Source organism: Capricornis sumatraensis, chromosome 3 (assembly GCF_032405125.1).
Source record: "Capricornis sumatraensis isolate serow.1 chromosome 3, serow.2, whole genome shotgun sequence".
Classification (NCBI taxonomy): domain Eukaryota; kingdom Metazoa; phylum Chordata; class Mammalia; order Artiodactyla; family Bovidae; genus Capricornis; species Capricornis sumatraensis.
Window position 1 is genome coordinate 3,552,009 of NC_091071.1, and position 24,356 is coordinate 3,576,364.

The 24,356-nt window shown below is 41.3% G+C and overlaps 1 protein-coding gene across 2 annotated transcripts in view; it reads right to left on the bottom strand.

Annotated features, from left to right (window-relative positions):
• RNF216 (ring finger protein 216) overlaps positions 1–14,942 on the bottom strand; it is a 112,616-nt gene extending 97,674 nt beyond the window's left edge. The window contains exons 1-4 of one of the 2 annotated variants that reach the window (XM_068967735.1): positions 14,826–14,942; positions 8,210–8,343; positions 4,068–4,751; positions 3,043–3,119 (exon numbers count right to left, since the gene is read on the bottom strand). In XM_068967735.1, coding sequence (XP_068823836.1) covers positions 3,043–3,119; positions 4,068–4,751; positions 8,210–8,343; positions 14,826–14,892 — 962 coding nt within the window. In that variant the 5' untranslated portion in view covers positions 14,893–14,942. Of the gene's footprint in view, positions 1–3,042; positions 3,120–4,067; positions 4,923–8,209; positions 8,344–14,825 lie in introns of both variants that reach the window. The other variant, XM_068967733.1, reaches the window with a different exon arrangement.
• Between the last annotated feature and the right edge of the window lie 9,414 nt (positions 14,943–24,356).

A 24,356-nucleotide genomic window follows, 5' to 3' on the forward strand; every position in this document is an offset into this window, starting at 1 on the left:
ACAACATTTAAGTCAGTTATGAGAATTAACAATTCAGTCTCAAAAGTCCAGGGACAAAAGGAAAACAGAGTCAGGAAAATCAAACAGTAGGACTTCCCTGGTAGTACGGTGGATAAGAATCCACCTGCCAATGCTGGGTATATGGGTGTGATCTCTGGTCCGGGAAGACTGCACCTGCCATAGGGCAGCGAAGTCCATGTGCCACAACTACTGAAGCCTGAGCACCAGAGAGCCTGTGCTCCGCAACGAGAAGTAACTGCAATGAGAAGCCCAAGCACTGCAACGAAGAGTAGCCTCCACTTGTCACAACTAGAGGAAGTCCCTATGCAGCAACAAAGACCCAGTACAATAAAAAATAAACTAATAAATTATACATATAAAAAATCAGACTGTAGGTTTGAAAGTATTTAATACAGTTACTGAACATTTCCTTTCCACTGGAATTCATAAGACTTTGCATTAGGGACAGAGTTAGTAAGTCCCAAGAGGAAAGGATGTGTGCGAGACTCACGAGGAAGGAGGACAAACTGTCACAGGATCTGTCAATCTGATCACGTTTTACTGATACTGCAGACAACTAACCTTGTAGGTATTTAAAAAACAATATTCATCTACAGAATGAGAGAGAAACATTAAAGTATACTAAATTTCTAAAGGGTTACTTTGCTGCTGCTGCTGCTGCTGCTAAGTCGCTTCAGTCGTGCCAACTCTGTGCGACCCCATAGATGGCAGCCCACCAGGCTCCCCCATCCCTGGGATTCTCCAGGCAAGAACACTGGAGTGGGTTGCCATTTCCTTCTCCAATGCATGAAAGTGAAAAGTGAAAGTGAAGTCGCTCAGTCATGTCTGACTCTTCGTGACCCCATGGACTGCAGCGTACCACGCTCCTCTGCTCGTGGGATTTTCCAGGCAAGAGTACTGGAGCGGGGTGCCATCGCCTTCTCCAAAGGGTTACTTTAAAATTTACTAAAAGAGTCAGACACAACTGAGCGAGTGAGCACAGACCACTGGAAAGCTATTTGGAAATATGTTTCAAGCATCATGAATCTATTTATAATCCCTGATTCCAAACTTAAGGGTTTCAGGATCTAGAGTGTAATTTTAAAAAAGGAAATTACTATATGGAATAATGTAGAATAACATTTATCAGAACATTAGTGAAACTATGAACAAGGAGAATAACAAAGAGGAGAAAAATTAACCAAGAGGAAAATTCAATAGAATAATTTTTAATTAAAGGTGATCAACACCATGAAGAAAACAATGAAAAGTACTTTTTACTTAACATTACTTCATTAAAAATCCAAAAGTATATTTGCTCTGAAAAAAAGTATGTTTTCATTCCAAGAACTAAAAAGGTACATTAAAAAAAATTAGTTATTTTTTAGTTTAGTGGACATCTAGGAGATATTTTTCACTGTAAAATTGTAGTGATTTCTGTTCAATTTTGTCATGACTTTAAAACTGCTCTAAAAAAAAGTTTATTAATTTTGATAATCCACTATCAAAAAGAAAAATTATAAATTATTTAACTTATATAATTATAAAAAAACTAATCATAAAACACCACTTACACAAAACCTCCATGTCTACAGTAATTCAAGAAACAAGCAAGTGGAGGAAAACAGCAAAATTTTCCTTACAGCAGAATATCAGATAATAAACTAGGTGGTGGATATAGGGTATTCATTTTAACTTTTTATGTTCAAAAATTATAGGGGGGAAAATCTGTAACCAAAAAAAAAGTAAGTGGGGAGTATACTAGATCAAGAAGCTAAAAAGGTCAACAAATACATTATGAAACCTTGATTCCAACCTGGTTTAAAAAACTGAAAGCAGTGGCTGCCCCTCAATGAAGGGGACAGACAGGGCTACCAATGGCACCAACAGTGCCTTGGTACGAATCAGAAAAATCCATCTCCTCTGGGCTGCTAACCTCAGAGAAGGCCCTTTACACTTGGTCATGGCAGCCAGCTCCCACTCACACCCCTGCTGAGTTCTACGGTACACAATATGATCTTGGAGTACTTTGTTGTTTAATTAAAATAACCTGTATTAAACAGCTGAAAATATAATTAAATTCAGTGTCTGTTGTTCTTTACAAATTTACAGCTGTTCCACCTCTGCAGACTAGAAGGGGGTGAAAGAGCACAAGCAGAAAGAGACTTGCCCGACTCTGTGCGACCCCAGACTGCAGCCCGCCAGGCTCCTCAGTCCATAGGGTTTCCCAGGCTAGAATGCTGGAGTGGGCTGCCAGTTCCTCCTCCAGGGGATGGAGCCGGCATCTCCTGTGTCTCCTGCACTGCAGGCGGATTCTTTACCCACTGAGCCACTGGGGAAGCCCCAAGCAAGACGTATGTAGTATCAATGCTCAGAATTAACTAAACATCTTAATCCTATAACCACACGACTGCAAGACCCAGAAAACAGTCTGCATACAATTAAAATCAGAACTCTTCCAACAGGATGATTAAAAAAGACATAATGCTAACTGAAATAAGCCAGCCATAAAAGGACAAATATTGTGTGATTTCACCTACATGAGGTCTCTAGAGAAGCCAAATTCACAAAGACAGAAAACGAAACAGTGGTTGCCAGGGCCTCAGGAGAGGGACTGGGGACAGAGTGCCAGTTTGGGAAGATGAAAACATTCTGGAGATGGATGGTCATGGCAGCTGTGCAAAAATGCAATAAACATACTTAACCCCCCCGGCACTGCGCACTTAAACACGGCTGTGCATGCGCATGCTAAGCCGCTCAGTCGTGTCCAGCTCTCTGGGACCCCATAGATTGCAGCCAACCAGGCTCCTCTGTCCATGGGAGTCTCCAGGCAAGAATACTGGAGTGGGTTGCCTTTCCCTCCTCCAGGGGATCTTCCCAACCAAGGGATCAAATCCGCATTTCTTGAGTCTCCTGCATTGGCAGGCAGACTCTTTACCACTGAGCCATCTAGAAAACCCTAAAAATGATTAAAATGGTAAATTTTTATGTTAAGTACATTTTAATGGCAATTTAAAAAAAAGGCACAGTTAGTATACTTACACATTCAAATCATAGTAATTCTTCAAATGAATTATTTCCTCAACATACCCATTTGCTACATCAGGAAATCTTACTTCCTAGGAAGGAATAAATACATTATTTATTTGTCATTCCCTAGAATAATTTCAAATTGCAATAAAAATCAGATAGCAAAAAGTATACAGAATGACTAAACGCTAGAAAAGGACTATAAAGGAGGTTTGTGTCTGGCTTAAAATTCCACACTAGGTGCCCAGATTTATCTGTCTACACAGAACACGGAAAAAGGTCCCTAGAGACCACCTGGTCCTCTGCCCCCATTCCATGTATTCATTTTTCTCTTTCAGTAAATACTGAGCATCTCAGCCCGAGCAAAGGGTGCCTAAAGATGAACACGGCACTTTCTAGTGTACATATACCCTTAGAAGCACACAATCCAGCAGACCAGATGAGAAACACCCAGGGAAGGAGGAGTAAAAGACTGCTCAGAGGCAAATGGCCGCCCACAAAGCCCTGCATTCACTTTCTTGGTCAGTGGTACGTAACACAACTTGGTATAAAGACAGAAATGCTCTATTCCGTGTTTTCCAGCGTGGTGGCTGTTCAGACTCATGTGGCTATTAAGCACTTAAAATCTGACTGGTGCCACTGAAAATGAAATTTATGTTTCATTTAATTTTAAGACATTTAAATTTAAACAGCCAAATGAGGCTATCATACGGGACAGTGCAGCTCTAGGTCATCTTATAAACTTGCTTGAGGATTTGAATTTGGAGTTAACTCAATTCCTTTTTAAAAACTGTAGGGACTACTCATGACAGCACCAGGGCACCCACAACCTGCAGCCAGAATCCCAGGGGGGACTGCTGAGGGGGTTAAGGCTACATTAAGGAATTCTGATTTAATTTTTGTACCTCCAGCTTTTCTTCTTCTAGTCTATAAATCTAGGAAATTAGGAAAATGAGTCCACATTCACAATGCTTTAGTAATAAAAGGAAACAATGTATTTGTGTGTATAATTACTTACTTATCAAAATAAAACTTACTGTCTCTTTCACCAACAGTGCAATGAGTTCCTGGTCTACGTCAGAAGCTTCTTGCCCCCAAAGGTTTTCCAAATTGGGCTCCTGAGTTTCTTCTAGTGGAAATGCTGGGCCTGGCTCTTCTTCATCTATTCCTAGCTGTTGGTCTTCAAGCTCTCCCAGAGGATGGGCAGGCCGAGGAGAAGCAGGGTCTGGAATCCAATCCTGCTGGGGCTCTGGTCTCGCAAACGCCGGTCTTGGAAAAGCTGATCCCCGGGGCTCATGCTGATATAGCAGTGGGCCCAGCTCCGCTTCTGGACGCCGCTCCTGAGGTACAACCTGGCTTGGTACCTCACGGGGCTGCTGGTTCAGAGACTGGAAGTAAGGGTGGTCTAACCAGCAGTCTTCTTCAATGGCCTGGTCATCGAGGATATCAGATGATTCTCCGAGGTTGGATAAAAGCTCTGTCTCTGACTCTTCAGATGACTGGTTCTGAGTGTCCAAAGGATCAGCTTCTGGAAAAAGATTACCTTCTTTTAAGATAATGACTTTCTGCTCTGATCTGGGGTTGATGAGGTCATTGGTTGCTTGGTTGTGACTTGGTCCAGGCTTAGGTTCTCTTTCTGTTTGGCCACTTGGCTTCATGAATCCAGAAACTCCAGGAGGCCCAAGATCTAGAAATTCACCGTAGTCATCCTCAGAATCATCCTGTGTCCCAGAACCAAACAATGAGCTGTTATACACGGGAAAATAGCCATTCGTATCTGATTCAAAGGCTGCTCTAGAGTTTTTAGGCCTTTCTTCTCCCAATCTTTTGAGATCTTGCCACTGGGCAGCTGGTTTGATGAGATTGGGTCGTGATGTCTGAGGTTTGTATGTCTAAGAAAAAATGAAATTTTAATAATAACAATTCAATTTTTTTCCTGTGTCTATTTCCTTATGTATTATATTGAGCTTCTGAGGTAGGACAGGTTAAGAAACAAAAACAAGCCCCCCCCCCCATAAGAACTATTCTTCAAATTTATCTTCATACTGAAATCTGATCACACTATAGTAACTATAAGAATCAGAGCAGCCATTCAGAGATTGAAGCCTGACTTATAGTTTGAATCATAATTTCATTTGTGACCACAAAACAAAAGTAACTGCATAGTAGAGAAAATAATGAAAGAATGACAGCACAGCAGAGGAGTGAGAGATGGTCAATAAGCACAAGGAAAGAATCTAAACCTCATCAGTAATTTAGCAAAATACAAGTTAAAATGAGATTCTACCCCCTCGCCAAGACTGGCAAACAGCTTTTTAGTTAGACAACATTAAACACAGATGTGTTCAATGTGGGACAGATGTGGGAAAACTTACTATCACTCCTTCCTGGTGAATTTAGGAGAGGAATTTGGTATTGCTTATTTTTTTAAAAATGTATATCCTTATAATCTATCAATGTCACTTTTCAATATCAATCCTATACACCCTTATGTATCCAAAGGGGGCATATATAAGGGTATTCACTGCCACACTGATTGCATCATAAAAAGAGAAAACTAGAAGCATTCTGAAGTTTGTCCCTAAGCATGCAGTTAAGTAAACTATTTATCTGCTTTACAAAATACTCTCTGACTCTCCCCCACCCCCACTCTGAGAGGTGGTTCTGTATGTGATGACATGGAAACTTCACCAAGAAATGTTAAGTGAAGAAAAGCCACAAAACAACACACACAGACTGATTTCTATTCTTTGGGAAAAAATGGAACACAGACATAAACATCCCATTTCTAAAAGCATGTATGTGTATATATACATTGAATATATACATACATGCATGAACCCACACATGTGTGAATTCAAAGAAAAAGATTTGGAAGGATACGTGCCAAGCTTGTGACAACAGTTCCTCTGGGAAATCTCTGGGGCAGAAGGGGCTGGTGAAGCGAGACTAGTTTTCTCTGTATTGTATCAATTTCCACAGAGAACACAACCATGTGTTACTTATGAATTTAAAAAGTAAAATGCCAAATTTTAAGGTAGCAGAATAAAGATGTCTCTGACCCTGATCTTTTCTGAAGTCACCCCAATCCAGAGAGAATGAGACAAAGAACTGAAAATCTCTGAATAAACCAACACACATTTGTGATCCCAAATCACAACATATGTGAGGAGGAGCTGATAAATGCAGTGGGAGAAATACATCCAGATTTCAGGCAGGCAGAGAAAGCTTCAGAAAGGCAGAGTTCTCCAAAGCAGGTGGTGTGGCCTGCAGAGGGAAAACCAACAGTCCCTTGTTTGAAACTCTGGGAATCTGTTCGCTGTCTGGCAGCAAGGATTTTCTGAGGAGGTTAGACTGAATGAAGACAGACGTCCCTGCTGAAGGTAGGCTGTCAGTGAGGCAGGAGAGAGAGAACTTTGATCTGGGCTGCTCTGGAGGTGGCAATCACGGCTGGGCAGTAAGAAAGAAACAAGCATATGTGCGTGTAAGCACACTTCCCGCCCCATGCAGCCCCAACATCCCCTGTCATAGGAAGAATTCCTGCTAGCCATGAACAGTGCCTGAGCCCTTCCCCAACATAAAATACCTACAAAGAGCCGGTCCAGGAAAATTTCAAATGCATTCGAAGTTGAGTAGCAATAAAAAACAACCAGCACAGCAACCACATGAAGATATCTAACTACTGAAACACAAGCGGTAGACGAGTGACACATATGATGAAGCCTGCACCACACAGTGAATGAAACAAGGAGAGAGAGATGCAAGAGTACAATGGAGTGAAGAAATAATTAGCTATTCAATAGACATGTTTTAAATCATGGTTTTGTAGAAATTACAGTAACTATTGAAAGTTGGGAGGGAAAATAAGAGAAGCTGAGGATCAAAAGATACACTCAAAGCTGAATCAACATGTAAGGACATATGTAAGAACAGCATCTGAAAGTACAAAACTAAGTACTAGAATAACTGAAAAAACAAAACAAAAAAAAACAACTAAGGATAAAAACCTTTCAAATCACCAGCAAGAACAGATGACCCCAATATAAATAAAACAAAACCTCAAAGGTGCAGGGAACATAGTGAAAGATTATTTTTTTTTAAGCAATAAAAATGTAAAGCATATTAAACACTATGAGAGAACAAAGTATAATAGTCATGTTAATAAAGAAAAATTAGATGAATTCACTCACTAAATTTCAGTTTCTTAATTTAAGTAGAACCACTAGGCAAAACCCAACTATATAATCAACTCCAGGCGTATGTCCACAGGAAAACTTCCACATGAATGTTCACAGCAGCATCATTCATAATAGTGAAAACGTAGAAGCAACTCAAATGTCCATCAATCAATGAAACAACATGTGATACGGCCACAGAACGGAACAGTATTAAGCAATAAAAAAGGAACTGAAGTACCAATTCACGCTGCATCACAGCTGACCATGAAAACTTGTGCTAAACGAAAGAAGGACCAAACAGTATGCGATTCCATTCATATGAAAGGTCTAGAATAGGCAGATGTACAGGGACAGTCCGTGGGATTCTCCGGGCAAGAATACTGGAGTGGGTAGCCATTTCCTTTTCCAGGGGATCTTCCCGACCCAGGGATCAAACCTGCGTCCCTTGCGTTGCAGGCAGATTCTTTACCATCTGAGTCGCCAGGGAAGCCCTATGCAGACAGAAGTGGTTAGCTGTTCTCAGGACTAGGTCAAAGAGCAAAGAGGAGGGAAAATAATGGTCAACTCATCAAAGCAAGAAAAAAGGCAAAAAATCCCACAAGCACACTAAAACAGAAAAGGAAAATTGGAGAAGCCATAGATTCAGAATAAGTAGAGTAAATAGAAAGAACGGGCAATTTTGTTTAGTTCTATTAAATACATTAAAAAAAAAACACGGAAAAGTATCAGTGGAAAAAACCAATAAAAAGCAACGGAAAATCTAGACATGTCGATCACCACAGAGGAAGCTGAAACAGTTTCCAAGAACTGTCCTTCATGAAAAGAAACAGCCCAAATGCCTTTAGGGCAAATCCTACCAAATCTTCAAAGAATAGGTAACTCCAACATTATTTAAATACTGCTGTAAGAGTACTCGCAGCTATTCTATTAATACTGAGTGTCCCAAGAATCAATTATTAACTTGAAATATATTTCTTCATGGTAAATTTCAGAAAACTCACTTCCGCCAGGATGACATCATCATCCAGGTCCTCTTCATCATGTTGCTGAGGAGCTGGGGTGACCAGCATTGGAACCCCTTCCTCATCAGAGGAGTCAGATATGGTGATGGGTCCATCTCTGAGATTGATCCAGTCTACAAGCAGGCAGAGAGAACACTGTTATCAGGAGGCGGGCATAATCATATTCAGCCTTTAATAAAAGGGTCAAACCTAAAGCCAAGTCCATGGCTGCTGGAGTGCTACCTTATCTCCTCAGGCAGCACATGCACCTAACATTAAAATAAGCTTTCTCTGCTGATCTTTGCCAATAACTCATTTTGGGAATCATCAGAGAAAATCTGACAATTACTATGCTCAAGATTATCAACTTTTTCTTATACTAGACTGGAGGAATCTGTTGATAAAATCTTCTTGACTGGCAACTAAACAGGGAAATCATGGCCTCTCATCTCTTCTCTACTCCTCCAGGGGAATATAAAACACTGTTTTATTCAAACTGATAGGTCTGAAAAAAACTCACTCAGAAACAGTAAAATTTTCACTTAATATTTGATATTAGTTTGCTCATCTTACTTATAAATCTTGAGTATTATTTATGCAAATATATTTCAGTGGTGTAGTCAAATACCCATTTAGCATCTATGACAGTAAGCAAGTTAAACTTTCTAGTTTCCTTTTTAAACACAACCAGAGTGCAACTAGCCATCTAGATGTAATAATTCTGTCCAAGGTCTCTAACTCCTTTTATTTGTCTGAAGATAGATCACATTTGATATGAATTACTGGATAATACAAACTGACAATTCCTTCAGAAAGCGCAATTATTTTTCTCAAGGTTAATGCCTCATGTACTTTTATGGTATCCAACAATTTGAAAAGCAATATAAAACCAATTATCTCATTTCATCCCTGTTAACAGGGCTGTGGTGATGCCAAGGATAGCAGTTTAGTAAGTCCATGAGATCTAGGGTAAAACTGCCTGGATTCCAATCTCAGCTCTACCACATACTAGCTGCATGATGCCATTATTTACTTCTTTAGGCATCCATTTCCTCATCATTGAAGAAAGGCTAACAACAGTGCCTACTGAAAATAGCTGTATTAGCTTAGAAAACCCACATAAAATGCCTATTTATTATAGTACTTCACACACAGTTAAGTTGTCTGATTCCAAGTCCAATGCTACCTACACAGCAGACTGATGTATCTAACAACTGACTGAACTGAGGGCCTGCAGAAGTGTACTGCAGAGGGCTGGCAGAATGAATCCAAGTGACCAGCACCACTGCATTTGAAACTCCACTTAAATGACAGTAAAGGAGCTCGTAAAAAGTAAAAATGAAAGTAAAAAATGTCCTCCTTTTTAGGACACAAAGAAGAAAAAAGGAAATGATAGCTAGCAAGAGATTTAAACAAAATTCTCAGCAGATTTTCAGAGGCAAGAAATCTAGAGGAGTGGAAAAGGCTCAAACCCACAGTCTGCAGAGGTCAGCTGACCAGAGGCAGCTTAATCCATGTTGCAGAATCACAGATTTCCTTGAAAAATATTCTCAATTATTGTACGCCTTTGTTCATTTCCAGTCTTTAAATGGTTATTTTAGACAATCCTAATTTTACTGTTAATTCTGAGGAGAGGATTTGCCAAGTTTCTCATTCAGCCATTCCAGAAGACGCACCCTGTGGAGGTCCATTCTGAAGAGTCACCAACACAGAGTCACTAGACACCAGGCCAAGAGAGAAAAGGCGTGTCACTGAAACAGCCATAATGAGTAACTCTGCTGCCTTCTGTTAACTGGCCCCTGAATGCTGGCAGACAGTCTTAGATTCTACATGCAGAAATTGTAGGTTCCTGTGAGGAAGAACTGGCCCAGAAAAAAAGACAGACAACAAGCCTGGGGCACCCAGCAAAAAAGTTGGTTTTAAACCTATCACCTCACAGTGAATCCCAATGGTTGACAAGATACTCCCCAAAATACCACATATAAACATACTAGCTTTACAATACATACTTTAACCTTAAGTATAACAGAACAAAGTTTATGATTCATACAAAAGGCCTGTATGACCTGTGTGACCATCACCAATGCTGGTAAATGCATTTCTAGCACATTAGGAGCCTAACGCCACAGATCCGTTTCTGAGTATAAAATTCTCGTTTCTGGCTTCCATGCAAATAACCCGTCTGAGATATACCCATGATGTTGATGTTGCATCATGCAGTTTCCTCTGTATGTAATCTACTACATGAGTATGTATGAATAAGTTACTTATTTTTCTGTTGACATTCGACATTTGGGCTGGTTCCAGTCTTGGCTATTTTGGATAATACTGTTATGAATATTCCTGTATATGTGTCTTGGTATACTCATTTCAGCTGGGTACATTCTAGAAGTGCTGAGGCACAGGGAAAGCATATGTTCAGTTTTAGTGGACAATGTCAAACAGCTTCCTAAATTGTCTATGCCAACTTACACCACCACCAGTAGTGTAGGAACTTGAAACTTATTTTGTACCTCAAAATAAGGTCAATTTTGGCAAACACATTAGGTGCAACATTCCTATGTCTATTATATCAAATTTGTTGATCATGTTCTTCCAAATGTTCTATATTCATACTGATGTTTGTGTGTGTTTGCTCTCTCTGTTATTGTAAGAAACATGCTAAAATCTCCCATTTTGACTGTGGATTTGTCCAGTTATCCTTTCAGTTCTGTCAATTTTCTCTCTGTATATTTTAATATCATATTACTACACATATAGAGATTAGAATTGCTTTATCTTCCCAGACTCTTTAACTTTTTTAAAACTTTTATCTTTATTGACACTTCTGGCAGAATTGTGTATGTTATCTGATAATTTAAAGCCTTTGACTGTGTGGATCACAATAAACTGTGGAAAATTCTTCAAGAGATGGGCATACCAGACCACCTGACCTGCCTCTTGAGAAACCTGTATGCAGGTCAGAGAACTGGACAGGAACAACAGAATGGTTCCAAGTAGGAAAAGGAGTACATCAAGGCTGTATACTGTCACCCTGCTTATTTCACTTATATGCAGAGTACATCATGAGGAACGCTGGGCTGGAAGAAGCACAAGCTGGAATCAAGATTCCCGGGAGAAATATCAATAATCTCAGATATGCAGGTGACACCACCCTTATGGCAGAAAGTAAAGAAGAACTAAACAGCCTCTTGAAAGTGAAAGTGGAGAGTGAAAAAGTTGGCTTAAAGCTCAACATTCAGAAAACAAAGATCATGGCATCTGGTCCCATCACTTCATGGGAAATAGATGGGGAAACAGTGGACACAGTGTCAGACTTTATTTTGGGGGGCTCCAAAATCACTGCAGATGGCGATTACAGCAATGAAATTAAAAGACACTTACTCCTTGGAAGGAAAGTTATGATCAACCTAGACAGCATATTAAAAAGCAGACATTACTTTGCCAACAAAGGTCCATCTAGTCAATGCTATGGTTTTTCCAGTAGTCATGTATGGATGTGAGAGCTGGACTATAAAGAAAGCTGAGCACCGAAGAACTGATGCTTTTGAACTGTGGTGTTGGAGAAGACTTTTGAGAGTCCCTTGGACTGCAAGGAAATCCGATCAGTCCATCCTAAAGGAGATCAGTCCTGGGTGTTCATTGGAAGGACTGATGTTGAGGCTGAAACTCCAAAACTTTGGCCACCTGATGTGAAGAGCTGACTCATTGGAAAAGACCCTGATGCTGGGAAAGATTGAGGGCAGGAAGAGACAGTGGCAACAGAGGATGAGATGGTTGGATGGCATCACTGACTCAATGGACATGGGTTTGGGTGGACTCTGGGAATTGGTGATGGACAGGGAGGCCTGGTGTGCTGCGGTTTATGGGGTCACTAAGAGTCAGACACAACTGAGCGACTGAACTGAACTGAAAGGCTCTGTTTTGAGGGTTACTATTTGCATAATGTATATTCTATTCATTCTTGTACTTTTAATCTTTATTTCACCTTCATTTTTAAGCCTACCTTCGCTGGGTATAGAATTTCCATGTGAATAATATTCAGCAATTAAAAAGAATTGAATTACTGATACATGCAACAATACGGATGAATCAAAAAATTGCTGTGCTGAGGAATCCAAGTATGAAGAGTACATACTGTATGGTTCCATTTATATGAAATTGTACAGTGACAGAAAGCAGGTCAGAGTCGGGTGAGAACTGCCTGCAAAGGGGCATAAAGGAATCTTCCTGGATATGGTTCTACATCATAACTGAGGTGGTGGTTATATGAGTATATTCATTTTTCAAAAGTCACTGAATTATATATATAGTTAAAATGTATACACTTATTATATGTAAATTATACCTCAATAAAGACGATTTAAAAACTTAAACATTTAAGGGGATGACACAGTAGAAATTATTAATACAGCTAATAAAAACAACTCTATGTCTAAACAAATCCTCACTATGTGTGCAAAATAAAGTTTGTTCAGCAGAAAAATATATCTCCAAAGTTAGTAGTTTTCCAGAATTTTTGTTCTTAAAGAAACTCTGTTCAAGTATATTTAAGATCCAATTTAGAAAAAAAAAACACCCCACAACATTAATTTGATATGCATGTTTGGAAAATATGGAACTGATCATATATACAAATATAGCTAAGATTTAAAACTTCCTAAATAACAACACATTATGGCTATAATCACTACCAACTTAGAAAACACTATTAATAGCTTAAAAAATTGGTATTTCTTCTGTTTTTATAATTTGCATAGCTTAAGCAAATTTATTTTTCTCTCTTTATCTGCTTAATAAACTTTGCTAAATTTTATTTATTTATTCTTTGGCCGTGTCTCATGACATGTGGGGCCTTGGTTCCCCAAACCTGCGCCCGCTGCAGCAGAAGCATGGAGTCCTAAACCACTAGACCACCGGGGAATTCCCTGCTCATTTTTAAATGCTCTGAAAGCCGTATATATAAAATTTTATCTTTTGCTGGGAAAAAAGTCTTCATAAATACAAAGTACTATCAATAGCAAAACATAAAAAAAGGTACAACCTCTTCTATGGACTTTATAATCTTCTCCTATTCATCAGCATAACTTTTTTCCTTTTAGCCTAGGTGTAACTGTGAACTGGACATGGAACAACAGACTGGTTCCAAATAGGAAAAGGAATACGTCAAGGCTGTATATTGTCACCCTGCTTATTTAACTTATATGCAGAGTACATCATGAGAAACGCTGGGCTGAAAGAAACACAAGCTGGAATCAAGATTGCCGGGAGAAATATCAATAACCTCAGATATGCAGATGACACCACCCTTATGGCAGAAAAGTGAAGAGCTAAAAAACCTCTTGATGAAAGTGAAAGAGGAGACTGAAAAAGTTGGCTTAAAGCTCAACATTCAGAAAACGAAGATCATGGCATCTGGTCCATGGCACTTCATGGGAAATAGACGGGGAAATAGCTGAAACAGAGTCAGACTTTATTTTGGGGGGCGCCAAAATCACTGCAGGTGGTGACTGCTGCCATGAAATCAAAAGATGCTTACTCCTTGGAAGAAAAGTTATGACCAACCTAGAAGCATATTGAAAAGCAGAGACATTACTTTGCCAACAAAGGTCCGTCTGGTCAAGGCTATGGTTTTTCCAGTGGTCATGTATGGATGTGAGAGTTGGACTGTGAAGAAGGCTAAGCGCCAAAGAACTGATGCTTTTGGACTGTAGTGTTAGAGAAGACTCTGGAGAGTCCCTTGGACTGCAAGGAGATCCAACCAGTTCATTCTAAAGATCAGTCCTGGGTGTTCTTTGGAAGGAATGATGCTAAAGCTGAAACTCCAGTACTCTGGCCACCTCATGTGAAGAGTTGACTCATTGGAAAAGACTCTGATGCTGGGAGGGATTGGGGGCAGGAGGAGAAGGGGACGACAGAGGATGAGATGGCTGGATGGCATCACTGACTTGACGGATGCGAGTTTGAGTGAACTCCAGGAGATGGTGATGGACAGGGAGGCCTGGCATGCTGTGATTCATGGGGTCGCAAAGAGTCAGAAACGACTGAGTGACTGAACTGAACTGAACTGTGAATCAGGATCTGATAGGAAATTTCACATGCATTTAGAAATCTTAAAGAAATGAAGGGTCCCTTCCCTTTATGAATCAATGAATTTCCCCATATTTTAAACACTGTAAAGTCAAGGAATACATGTCCTAAAATTCCCTGTAAGGCTAAACCAGAGTCTTCTGGCAAAAGAGAAGTTAGGCCTGTATGAGGGGGCCAGAAATGCAGTAGCAGCACCTTAAGTACGATCAGAACTTACAGCCCTAGAGGAACTGTACTCCTCTGCAATCACCATTCCTTCAAAACCTGAGAAGTACCACTGTTCCCGCCCTCCTCTCTTAAGATTCAATCTTCTTGTGATGGAAGACTCTTTAGCTTCACTCACGCCAGCAGGCATCACCATTCAATACAAAATTCTAGTCTAATGAGTCCATTTAAATCTGATGCTCTGAGGTCTGAAAAGGAAACATTTCTGGATTCTATACGGTGCAAAACAGATTAATTTCAAATATGATATAACAAGACTAAGGGAAAAAGCAATGATGAAAGAGAAAACGGGCACACTTACCTTGTCCTCGGTGGCAGTGGAAATTGTTTAAGTGAATCACCTCTTCATTGTTGTTTCCCTCTGCCATTTTCCAATGCAGACGTACACCTATGTGCTTGCTAATATCTAAACATGGCGACTACCTATTCCAAAGGGCATGAAAAAGAAAAAGAAAATTATTAAGAATGAAGAAGTATCAAAACTCTTTCCACATATCTAGTCAAGATAGCATTCTCAGCTTATAAACTGAAAACACCACTAAAAAGAAAAATTTTTTCAGTCTTTTGAATGAATAACTAAAGTTAACAGAAGAGGAAAAACTAATTTTTTTTTTAAATTCCTGCAAAAGAACATACAGAAGATGAACAAAGGATCAAAGACTAGATGGGATATACATTTTTAAAAAGTGAAACTAAACAAAAAAATAAATAAAAGGAAATAAAAGATTTTCTAAAAAGTAAAATTACAAACTCATTTACTACAACATACTGAATGGGAGAAAAATATTTGCAAATCCTAACCCCTAGTAAGGTGCTAAAATCCAGACTATATACAGAACTCGTACATCTCCATGGCAAAAATAACAAATAATCCAATATCTCAAATTAAGATATTCAAATGGCTAACAGGTATATTAAAAAGCACTCAACATTACTATACATCAGTGAAAGGCAAATCAAAAACACCTCTGCCTGTTAGAATGACTATCATTCATTCAAAGAGATGAGAGATAACAATGCTAGCAGGATATGGAAAAAAGGAACACTCTACACTGTTGGTAGGATTATAACTGGAATAGACACTATGGAAAATAGCATGGAAGTTCCTCAGAATTTTAAAACAGAACTACCACATGATCCTGCGATTCCACTTCTGGGTGTGTAACTGAAGGAAATGAAACCACTGTTTTGAAGACCCCTGCACTGCCATGATCACTGCAGGACTATTTACACCAGTGAAGGCATGCAGACGACCTCAGTGTCCAATGACAGACGAACGGGTAAAGAAAATGGAGTAATATTCAGCTACAGAGAAGAAGGATATCCTGCTATCTGTGGCATGGATGAACTAGTCCATCTCTCACAGAAACTGTAAAACACCACTGAGGAAAATTAAGGAGTAAATAAAGGAAGAGACATACCACATTCACGGGCTGGAATGCTTGATTATGCAAAGATGTCAGTTCTCCCCAAACTGGTGTACAAGTTTAATACACCCTTACTCAGATTTTTAAAATGGATATGCACTAGATGATTATAAAATTTACAAGAAAAAGTAAAGACCCCAGAATCAGCAAAGCATTCATAACCAAAAAGACAGAGAATTTATACTATCAGATATTAAGTCTTGTTATAAAGCTATAGTAATTAAGACAATGTAGTATTGGCAAAAGAAGACCAATGCAACAGAGTCCAGACACAGATTTGTTCACAAGTGGACATTTATGACAGAAGTAGCCCTGCAGAGCAATGTAAACATATGATTTTTAAACTGTATGACACTGTACTGGAAAGCTATATTTTGGGAGGATGGGGAAAAATCAAAGAACTAGACCTCATCTTTATGCCTTAGACAAAATAATTTTTATGTGAACTGCTGATTTAAATGGTAAGGTAAAATAAACTTTCTGGAAGATAACATAAAATACCTTCAAAAATCAGAGCTGGGAAAGATATCTTTTTTAGAATAATAATTTATTTTAATTGGAGGCTAACTACTTTACAATATTGTGGTGGGCCGACTCCAGTACTCTTGCCTGGAAAATCCAATGGATGAAGGAGCCTGGTAGGTTGCAATCCATGGGGTCGCTAAGAGTCAGCCACAACTGAGCTACTTCAATTTCACTTTTCACTTTCATGCATTGGAGAAGGAAATGGCAACCCACTCCAGAGTTTTTGCCTGGAGAATCCCAGGGACGGCAGAGCCTGGTAGGCTGCTGTCTATGGGGTTGCACCGAGCCGGACACGACTGAAACGACTTAGCAGCAGCAGCAGCAGCACTGTGGTGGTTTTCGACATATATTGACATGAACCAGCCATGGGTGTACATGTGGCCCCCGCCTCCCTCCCCATGGAAAGATATTTTAAATAGGATAGAAAAAGTGTTGTCCACAAAAGCAAAGACTGAAATATTGTACATTGAAACAAATATTCTCGTCACCAAAAAATTATTAAGAGTGGTGGTGTCCAGCGGCTAAGACGGAGCTCCTTACGCAGGGGGTCCAGATTCAATTCCTGCTCGGGGAACTACAGCTCACATGCCGCAACTAAAAGAGCCCACATGCTGCAACTAAGACCTGGTGCAGCCAGACAGATAAGTCCTTTTTTCTTTTTGTAAACGGCAAGGTTAGAGAGGAAAAAGGTCACTATCAGGGGAAAAAAGAGTGTGTGCCTCTCTGAAACAGTATTTGGGGGTCAAGAGGAGAGAATTATTTAAGTCTTTCTGTAGTTTGATTTTTGAACCATTTTCTTGCTTTACTCTGATGGAAATCAGAAGAATGAAAATCAAGTAAGAATCAAAAGGGGACAATTTAAACTCCTACGGCACCTTTTTAGTTCCAAGAGTCTATCTGTAACCTACAGACTCAAGGTTTTTCTTCTTAAGAAAATTTGTTTTCTTTGTCTTCCTGAGAGAAACCACGTGCTTCAAAAGAGGTAGGCCCTAGACCATGGCTTCTCATAATATGACATCTATAAAAAGATAATCAAATAGTGTCAGTATTTTTCAACTAAAACTTACAGTTTTATAGCAAGACTGTGTTTAAGTATTACAACAGAACTTTCTGATATCTATAACTGGACAAAGGTACCTCAATGTTTAAAAATTATAAATCCAAGCATAAGCTTAGGTATGTCATCTGAAATAGTAATGTTATTTCCAAATGGCATAGTATAAAGGAAAGAGCTCTGGTGTCTACTTTCAACTGCCTTTATTCAAGTGTTTTTCTTTCCAATACAACTTTCAAAAAGCACTCTGAACACTTAATTCCAAATTTCCTATTTCTTCTTTTACCACAACTAGATTCCTTCAATTTTACACCAGAAAACAAAGGAAAATGTGATTTATTTTATATCTAATTTGGTTAGACTGTTAAGTTTGTAGTTAAGCAGATTACCAGTGCTGCTTTAAAAGCAAGATTCCTCATGAATGGCATGTACAGTGGCCCCAAGCTGCAGTGAGAAGAGAAGTCTGATAATGAAATTTCTACTCCTGACTAGCTTCTCTGTAAAGGTCATTTAACTCCCTGACATTCAGTCCTCTCATATGGGCTCAGATTAGATTGTCTAAGTATGAACCCAGGCTTCACCAACTAGTCAATCAGTGACTATGCATAACTGCTTAATCTTTCAGGCCTAATTTCTTTCTTCATGAAATGAGAACACAGCTGTTCTGAAACTGAGTTAAATACATATAAAGTGTTTAGTAGAGCACCTGGCACACAGTAAGGGCCACATTATGACTACTATTATGACTTGTGAAATGGGAAGAGTAGATGTACAGTTTTTGGTAATAATTAAGGGTTGATAATACAGCCCAACCAGGGTAGGGATGGGAGGGGGTTATTCTCCTCTTCCAAGCTGCTTTTCACTAGCGCTATAACTATTCACATAAAATTTTTACTTCCTTCTTTAGGAAATTTCATTTTTCCTCTGGAAGTAACAAGAGCCTATATATGTCTTTTCACTTAATGATCAGACACCAAAGTGGAGTTCAGAAATAGGAAATGCCTTTCAAGAAAGTTCAATTATTTCTTGCCTTTAATTATAAAAATCATCATATACATTTATGATTATACTTTACAGTCAAATATACCAGTTAAAGCTTCCAAATTAGAACCAGAAATTAGCATGTATTCATCAATTCATTACTCAGTAGAGAATTCTTTTTTTTTTAAGAATCTTATGTGGGTAATATTGAAAGAGTTTAAGAAAATTGTATGGTACTACTTCTATGTTCCTTCCTTTCCACCTCCCACAATTGTCCTAATGATCTTTTTTTAAACTCTTCTCTTCCTTGTATGAATGAATCAACACATGATGAGAAAGAGTTCACATTTTGTTTTCTCCATATGCCCTTGACTCCGTCTTATTCATAAGTGAACTTTCAGTGTTTCACAGTTGTTGAATGAACGAGTGACTCTGAAAATAACTTCCTCTGCCAGAGACTGGAGCTGTTCATCACAGCCATATGTAAGTAGTCAAGTAATGTGGCTTACGTGAAAACAACCAGTTTCTCCTTCTCTTCGTCAATTATAAAGTATTACACAATGTAGTGTAATAAAAAATTACATCATTATAGAAAATCTGGAAAACAAAGGAAGTCAGGAAAAGATGGGAATCATCCATGGTTCTCTCATACAATTTTATTACTGTCAAAATTGCATCTTTCCTTTCCTGTGACCAGAGTCCGTAGGTCTGTCTTAAACCAACTATTTCCTTCTTACTCTGTTCACGTCACTCCTCCACTTTTCCTTTCAGATGCTCCTAATGTAATACTGTATGGTCCTGGGGTTTTGTGGTGGTGCTGCTTTCCAGAATAATTTCCAAAAATATGCCCATCACTTCTGCAACATTGATTTTGGGGTAATAAAGGAAAAGAGGGCAAAAGAGAGCCATGCCAGGCTGCGAGAAGCTGACATGCCCAGGTTATACCAGCCCCCACAAAACCACTTCCAAGCATATTTTTAAAAATGTCTATAAATGATTACTGCTCTTCATTCAAATACTAGTTTCTCATCTTAATATTTAGATAGCCATTCTTTGTAATCCTGTACTAACATGTAATCAATATCAACACAAAAAAGTTGCTAGTGGTTATTTCTAAGCAGTAGGTTTATATTTTTGCTTCCTTAAATTTTGATTTTTCTACACTAAACTGGTATTATTTACTTAACACTTAAAGAATCTGTGTTATGCATCACGGAGAATAACAAAGAAAATCCCACGTGGATCTTGCCTCACAGAACTTCCATCAGTGAGAGAAAATAGGCACACAATTGAGTATCTACAAAGCATGGTCTTTACTGCAAGACAAAGACTGTGACAGTTAGGAGAGGCCAGGCAGTCAGGGAAGGCTGAGGGGAGACAGCCGTATTTAAGCAGTATTTAAGCTAAACTGAATGCTCTGCCAGTTCCACGCCTAGTTTTAAGACAGTAGCACTTCCATCAAGGGCTCTGGAAGCCCAGAGTGACCATGTAAGAAGTCTGACTACCCTACCGGAGAGACCACATGCAAAGCTCTGACACTACATGGAGAGGGAAAGGCAGCTGGGCCGTCTTCCAGCAGCCTCAGACAAGCCATTTGAATAAAGAAGTCATTCTGGAAGTATATCCTCCAGTCCCAGCCACTGTGGCTGACAGCATGTGAATCAAAAAAAAAAAAAAGTCCCAGGTGAAATCTTCCCAATTTCCTTACCCACAAAACTGCCAACAAGTAAAACTGTTGTATTAAGTCACTAAGCTCAGAGGTGGTTTGCTAACAGAAAAGTGAAGCACAGCTCTAATTTTTATTTTTTAACCCAATGGGAAGGAATGCAGAGTTGTGCTTTAGGAACAACGACCAAGCTGCAAAGTGTAAGACAGACTTCAGAAGACATCCAGAGGCAGGAAAACCCAGTAAACAAGAGTCAGTGAAGTGGGAACTAAAGGTAAAAGGTAACAGCAAGCAGAGGAAGGAAAAGACGTAAGATACTAATTATAAAGGTTAGGGTCAATGGGATTTTTTTTTTTTAAGGACACAGCACATGGCATGTGGGATTTTAGTTTCCCAACCAGAGACTGAACCTGCACCCCCTGCAACGGAGTCTTAACCATCAGACCACCAGCAAAGTGCAACGATGGGATTTCGTATGTAACTGGTCATCAGGGCAAGAAGAAGCAAGGAGTCAAAGTTGACCTCGATGTTGAGATCAGATGACTGGACGATGGTGATACTATAAGGAAAGAACAATGAAGTTGATGAGTTCAGAAAAAGAAAATGCAATGCACGTTAATTTCAATATACATACCAAATGAAGGAACTAAGGTAAAATAGCATCCATAATCAGAGATGATATGCAAACAATTAGTCTGGAGTTCAAGTGGTTTCAAAGAGCTCTAAAAATTCTGTTATCAGTATCTTTTTACAACACGAAAGGTTTTAAACCAGAAATTATTCAAACTTTTCAGTGGGTAGGCTAACGAGCTTAACATAAAACGTTAAGATTTTTTTCTCCAATTGTCAACTGAAAATTGGTTCGGAGACTGGGATGGATAAGCAAGCATATCCCCAGTCCACAAAGAAGAAATCAATGTTTTCAATGCTATTTTTAAAGTTGAATCCTCCGTTAACTCATGACATCCTGCCCATTCTATCCCAACACTGTCTACAAGTTGTACCCCCCAATGAGTTTTCATAGAGCACGGAATTTTGTTTTTGTTTTTTAAACCACAAATCTCTTCATGGCAGAACCAAAATCCTTACCATGGCCTATGAAACCCTGCCTCACATGACCTTGCTGACACAGCCAGCCCCACCTCATTCTTCTTCCCCTATTCACCATTCTCCAGAGACCACAGCTCAGGTCCTAGAAAGTGCTGTGAAACTTCAGGTTCTTCTCTCTGCCTCTCTTTGACCAAATTAATTCTATTTATTCTTCAGTTCCCCATCTTAAAATTTCACTTCTCAGAGAAAAACCTTTCCAGACTAGTGTTTGTTCATATGTCTCTCACTCCTTCCAAGTACTACCACAATAAAATATTTAGGAAGCTATGCTTAATATCCACCTCCTTTGCTAAAAACAGTTTCAAGAAGGTAGGGAACTGAAAGTTAACCTGTTAGTTCCTCAGTCATATTCGACTCTTTGCGACCCCATGGACTGTAGCCCACCAGGCTCCTCTGTTAATGGGATTCTCCAGGCAAGAACGCTTGAGTGGGTTGCCATTTCCTTCTCTGGGGAATCTTCCTGACCCAGGGATCGAAACCCAAGTCTCCTGTACTGCAGGCAGATTCTTTACTGTCTGAGCCACCAGGGAAGCCCCAAGAAGGTAGGACTCTTGTGCATTTCATTTCCAAAGCCTCAGGACACAGCATACAGCCCGGCAAAAGTAAATACGTCAGAACTTCTTGAATATTCACAAGTATAGCAGGATAATTAGGAGTACGAACTCTGGAGCCAAACTGGGTTCGAGTCCCAGCTTAGACTCTTACAAGGTAAGTTATTTTTTCAGCACCTCATTTTCTCCCTCTTGAAAATAAGGGACGACAAAAGCCATGTTATCGAGGATTCAGAGTTAATATACGGAAAATCCTTAGAGCAGTATCTAGCTAAAGAAAATTATGACGTCTGTAAAGCTCTTACCACAGCCTAGAACACTGTAAATACTCATTAACATGAACACAGGCTCTCTCATCCACCCTATTTCATAAACTTTCAGTCTTCCAGACTTATAGCTCAACTTCCTTCATTACACTTCTCCAAACGGGCTGCAAGGCTTCTTCTCTTTCTGTAGTTGCTGCCTGCCTTCAGGAGGAAACTATAAAGCCTCTATTTACGTTTTAACAGGGAGCTCCGAAAGTCTCCAGAGCCCCAGGCTCTCGAGCTATTTCCTTAAATCCAGCCACTTCCTACTCCCAGCTACTATAAACGACTTCTGCAAAAAAAAAAAAAAAAAAAAAACCCCTAACGGAGCAAGGCCGTTTCTCCGCGGTCTTCCTGCGGGCCAGCGTTCTGAACGCGGCCGTGCCCTCTCCCAGCCGCGCAAGCCATCTTCTCGTGGTATCAAAAAGCCTAAGCCCAGCCCCCTCCAGGCGCTCCTCACGACGCACCCCGACTGATCACAGCGCTCCACTCGCTGAGGTCGGCACCCTGCCCTGCGGACGTCGCGGAGACCCCGCAAGGCTCTCAGCGCGCTGGGTCACGAGACCGGAGCGGCCCAAAGTTTTCGACCATCGCCCCACGCGGCATTCGAGCCACAACCCACGCGAAACAGCGCCTTCGTTCGCCGCCCAGCACTCCGAGCACACGGGGCGGGGGTTCGCTTTCCCTGCGCTGCCCGGGGTTCGGGGAGTCCTCACGAGGGTGGGCAGCAGCGAGCGGCCGCCTTCTGGGGAAGACGCCCCTCCCGAGGTGAGCCGCGAGGGTCCGGGACCGCGGCCCGCAGCTCCACCCCCGCCCCGGGGCGTGGGAGTTCAAAGTCACGGCGCTGCGCCCCCCGCGCGCTCCGGGCCGCGCTCCGCTCCACGGCCACCGCTTGCCGGGAGGTGCTGCCGAGGAAACTCGAGTCTTTCGGCGCTTTCGAGTCCTCGCGCGGCGGACCCACCGACCGGCCCGCGAAACTTCCCGAAGTAACGGGACCCGCGGCGGGTCCGCCGGCCGCCCGTGCCTTTGTCGCTCTTGCCTGGCCGCCGGCCCCGCTGCTCCAGCCGCTCGGCGCTGCCCGGAGCCGGCCCTGGGCTCGCTCGCGTCGGGGCAGCCGCCCGGCCCGGCCCGCGCCCCCCCCGGGGCCCTTCACGGTCGAGCCCCCGCCCCCACCCCCGGCTTAATGGAGGCGCCCGGTGAAGACGCCACTCGCCCCACAGAGCCGGCCGGGGAGCCGCGGCCGATACTTACTCGCCACTTGACTCGCCGGCTCGCGAGGCAGGCTCTGGGTCTTCTGTCGCCGCGGTTTCCAGTCAGCAGGAGCGGCCGCGACAGCCTGGTTGCCGCCGCCGCCGAGGCCGCCGCTGCGCTCCTTCCGGCCTTGCCGAGGCGTCACCGCGCGCCTGCGCACAGCGCCCCCTCCCGACTAACGACAGGAAGAACCATAGAGGCACGCAGGGGGCTAGGGAGGAGGGGTCTGGGGAGTAAGACCATAGAGAGGGACTCCTGTCCTTCGTCCCGGCTCGCCGTGGGCTGAGTCTTGACTTCGCCACTAGGCGGGAGGACGAAGGGAGCCCCGTGAGGTGTCACTATCACTCTGGGGTTTTCAGCTCCAGAGCGTGAAGCGGGTGAACGTGGAAATCTCCTGGATCTGCATTTGTTTGCACCCATTGCCTTTGGCAAATCATTCACGGAACATATTTTCAGAGGGCTTCCTGTGTGCCAGGCACTGTCCTGGGAACTGGAGCAAAAGCACTACAGAAGATCCCTGTTCTCATGAAACTTGTATTTTAGTGGACAAGTCAATAACTGGTGAACTAACGAACCAGTTAAAATACTGGCTCAGGCAGGAAGTGTTCGGAAACACGCACACACACAGATGAAAAAGCAGAGAAAAGGATAGAGTGATGGGGATAATTGTTGTTTACTCACTAAGTTGTATCCGACTGTTGTGACCCCAAGGACTGTAGCCCACCAAGCTCCTCTGTGGGATTTCCCAGGCAAGCATAGTGGAATGGGTTGCCATTTCCTTCTCCAGGGAATCTTTCCCACCCGGGGATCGAACCCACACTTCCTGCATTGGCAGGCGGATTCTTTCCAGCTGAGCCACCAGGGAAGCTGCGATGGAGATAATAGTGTGGTCTAAATCAAGTGAGGGAATGGGCCATGGCGACCACCTGAAGAAAGCGCTCCAAGCAGAGGGTATAGCAAGA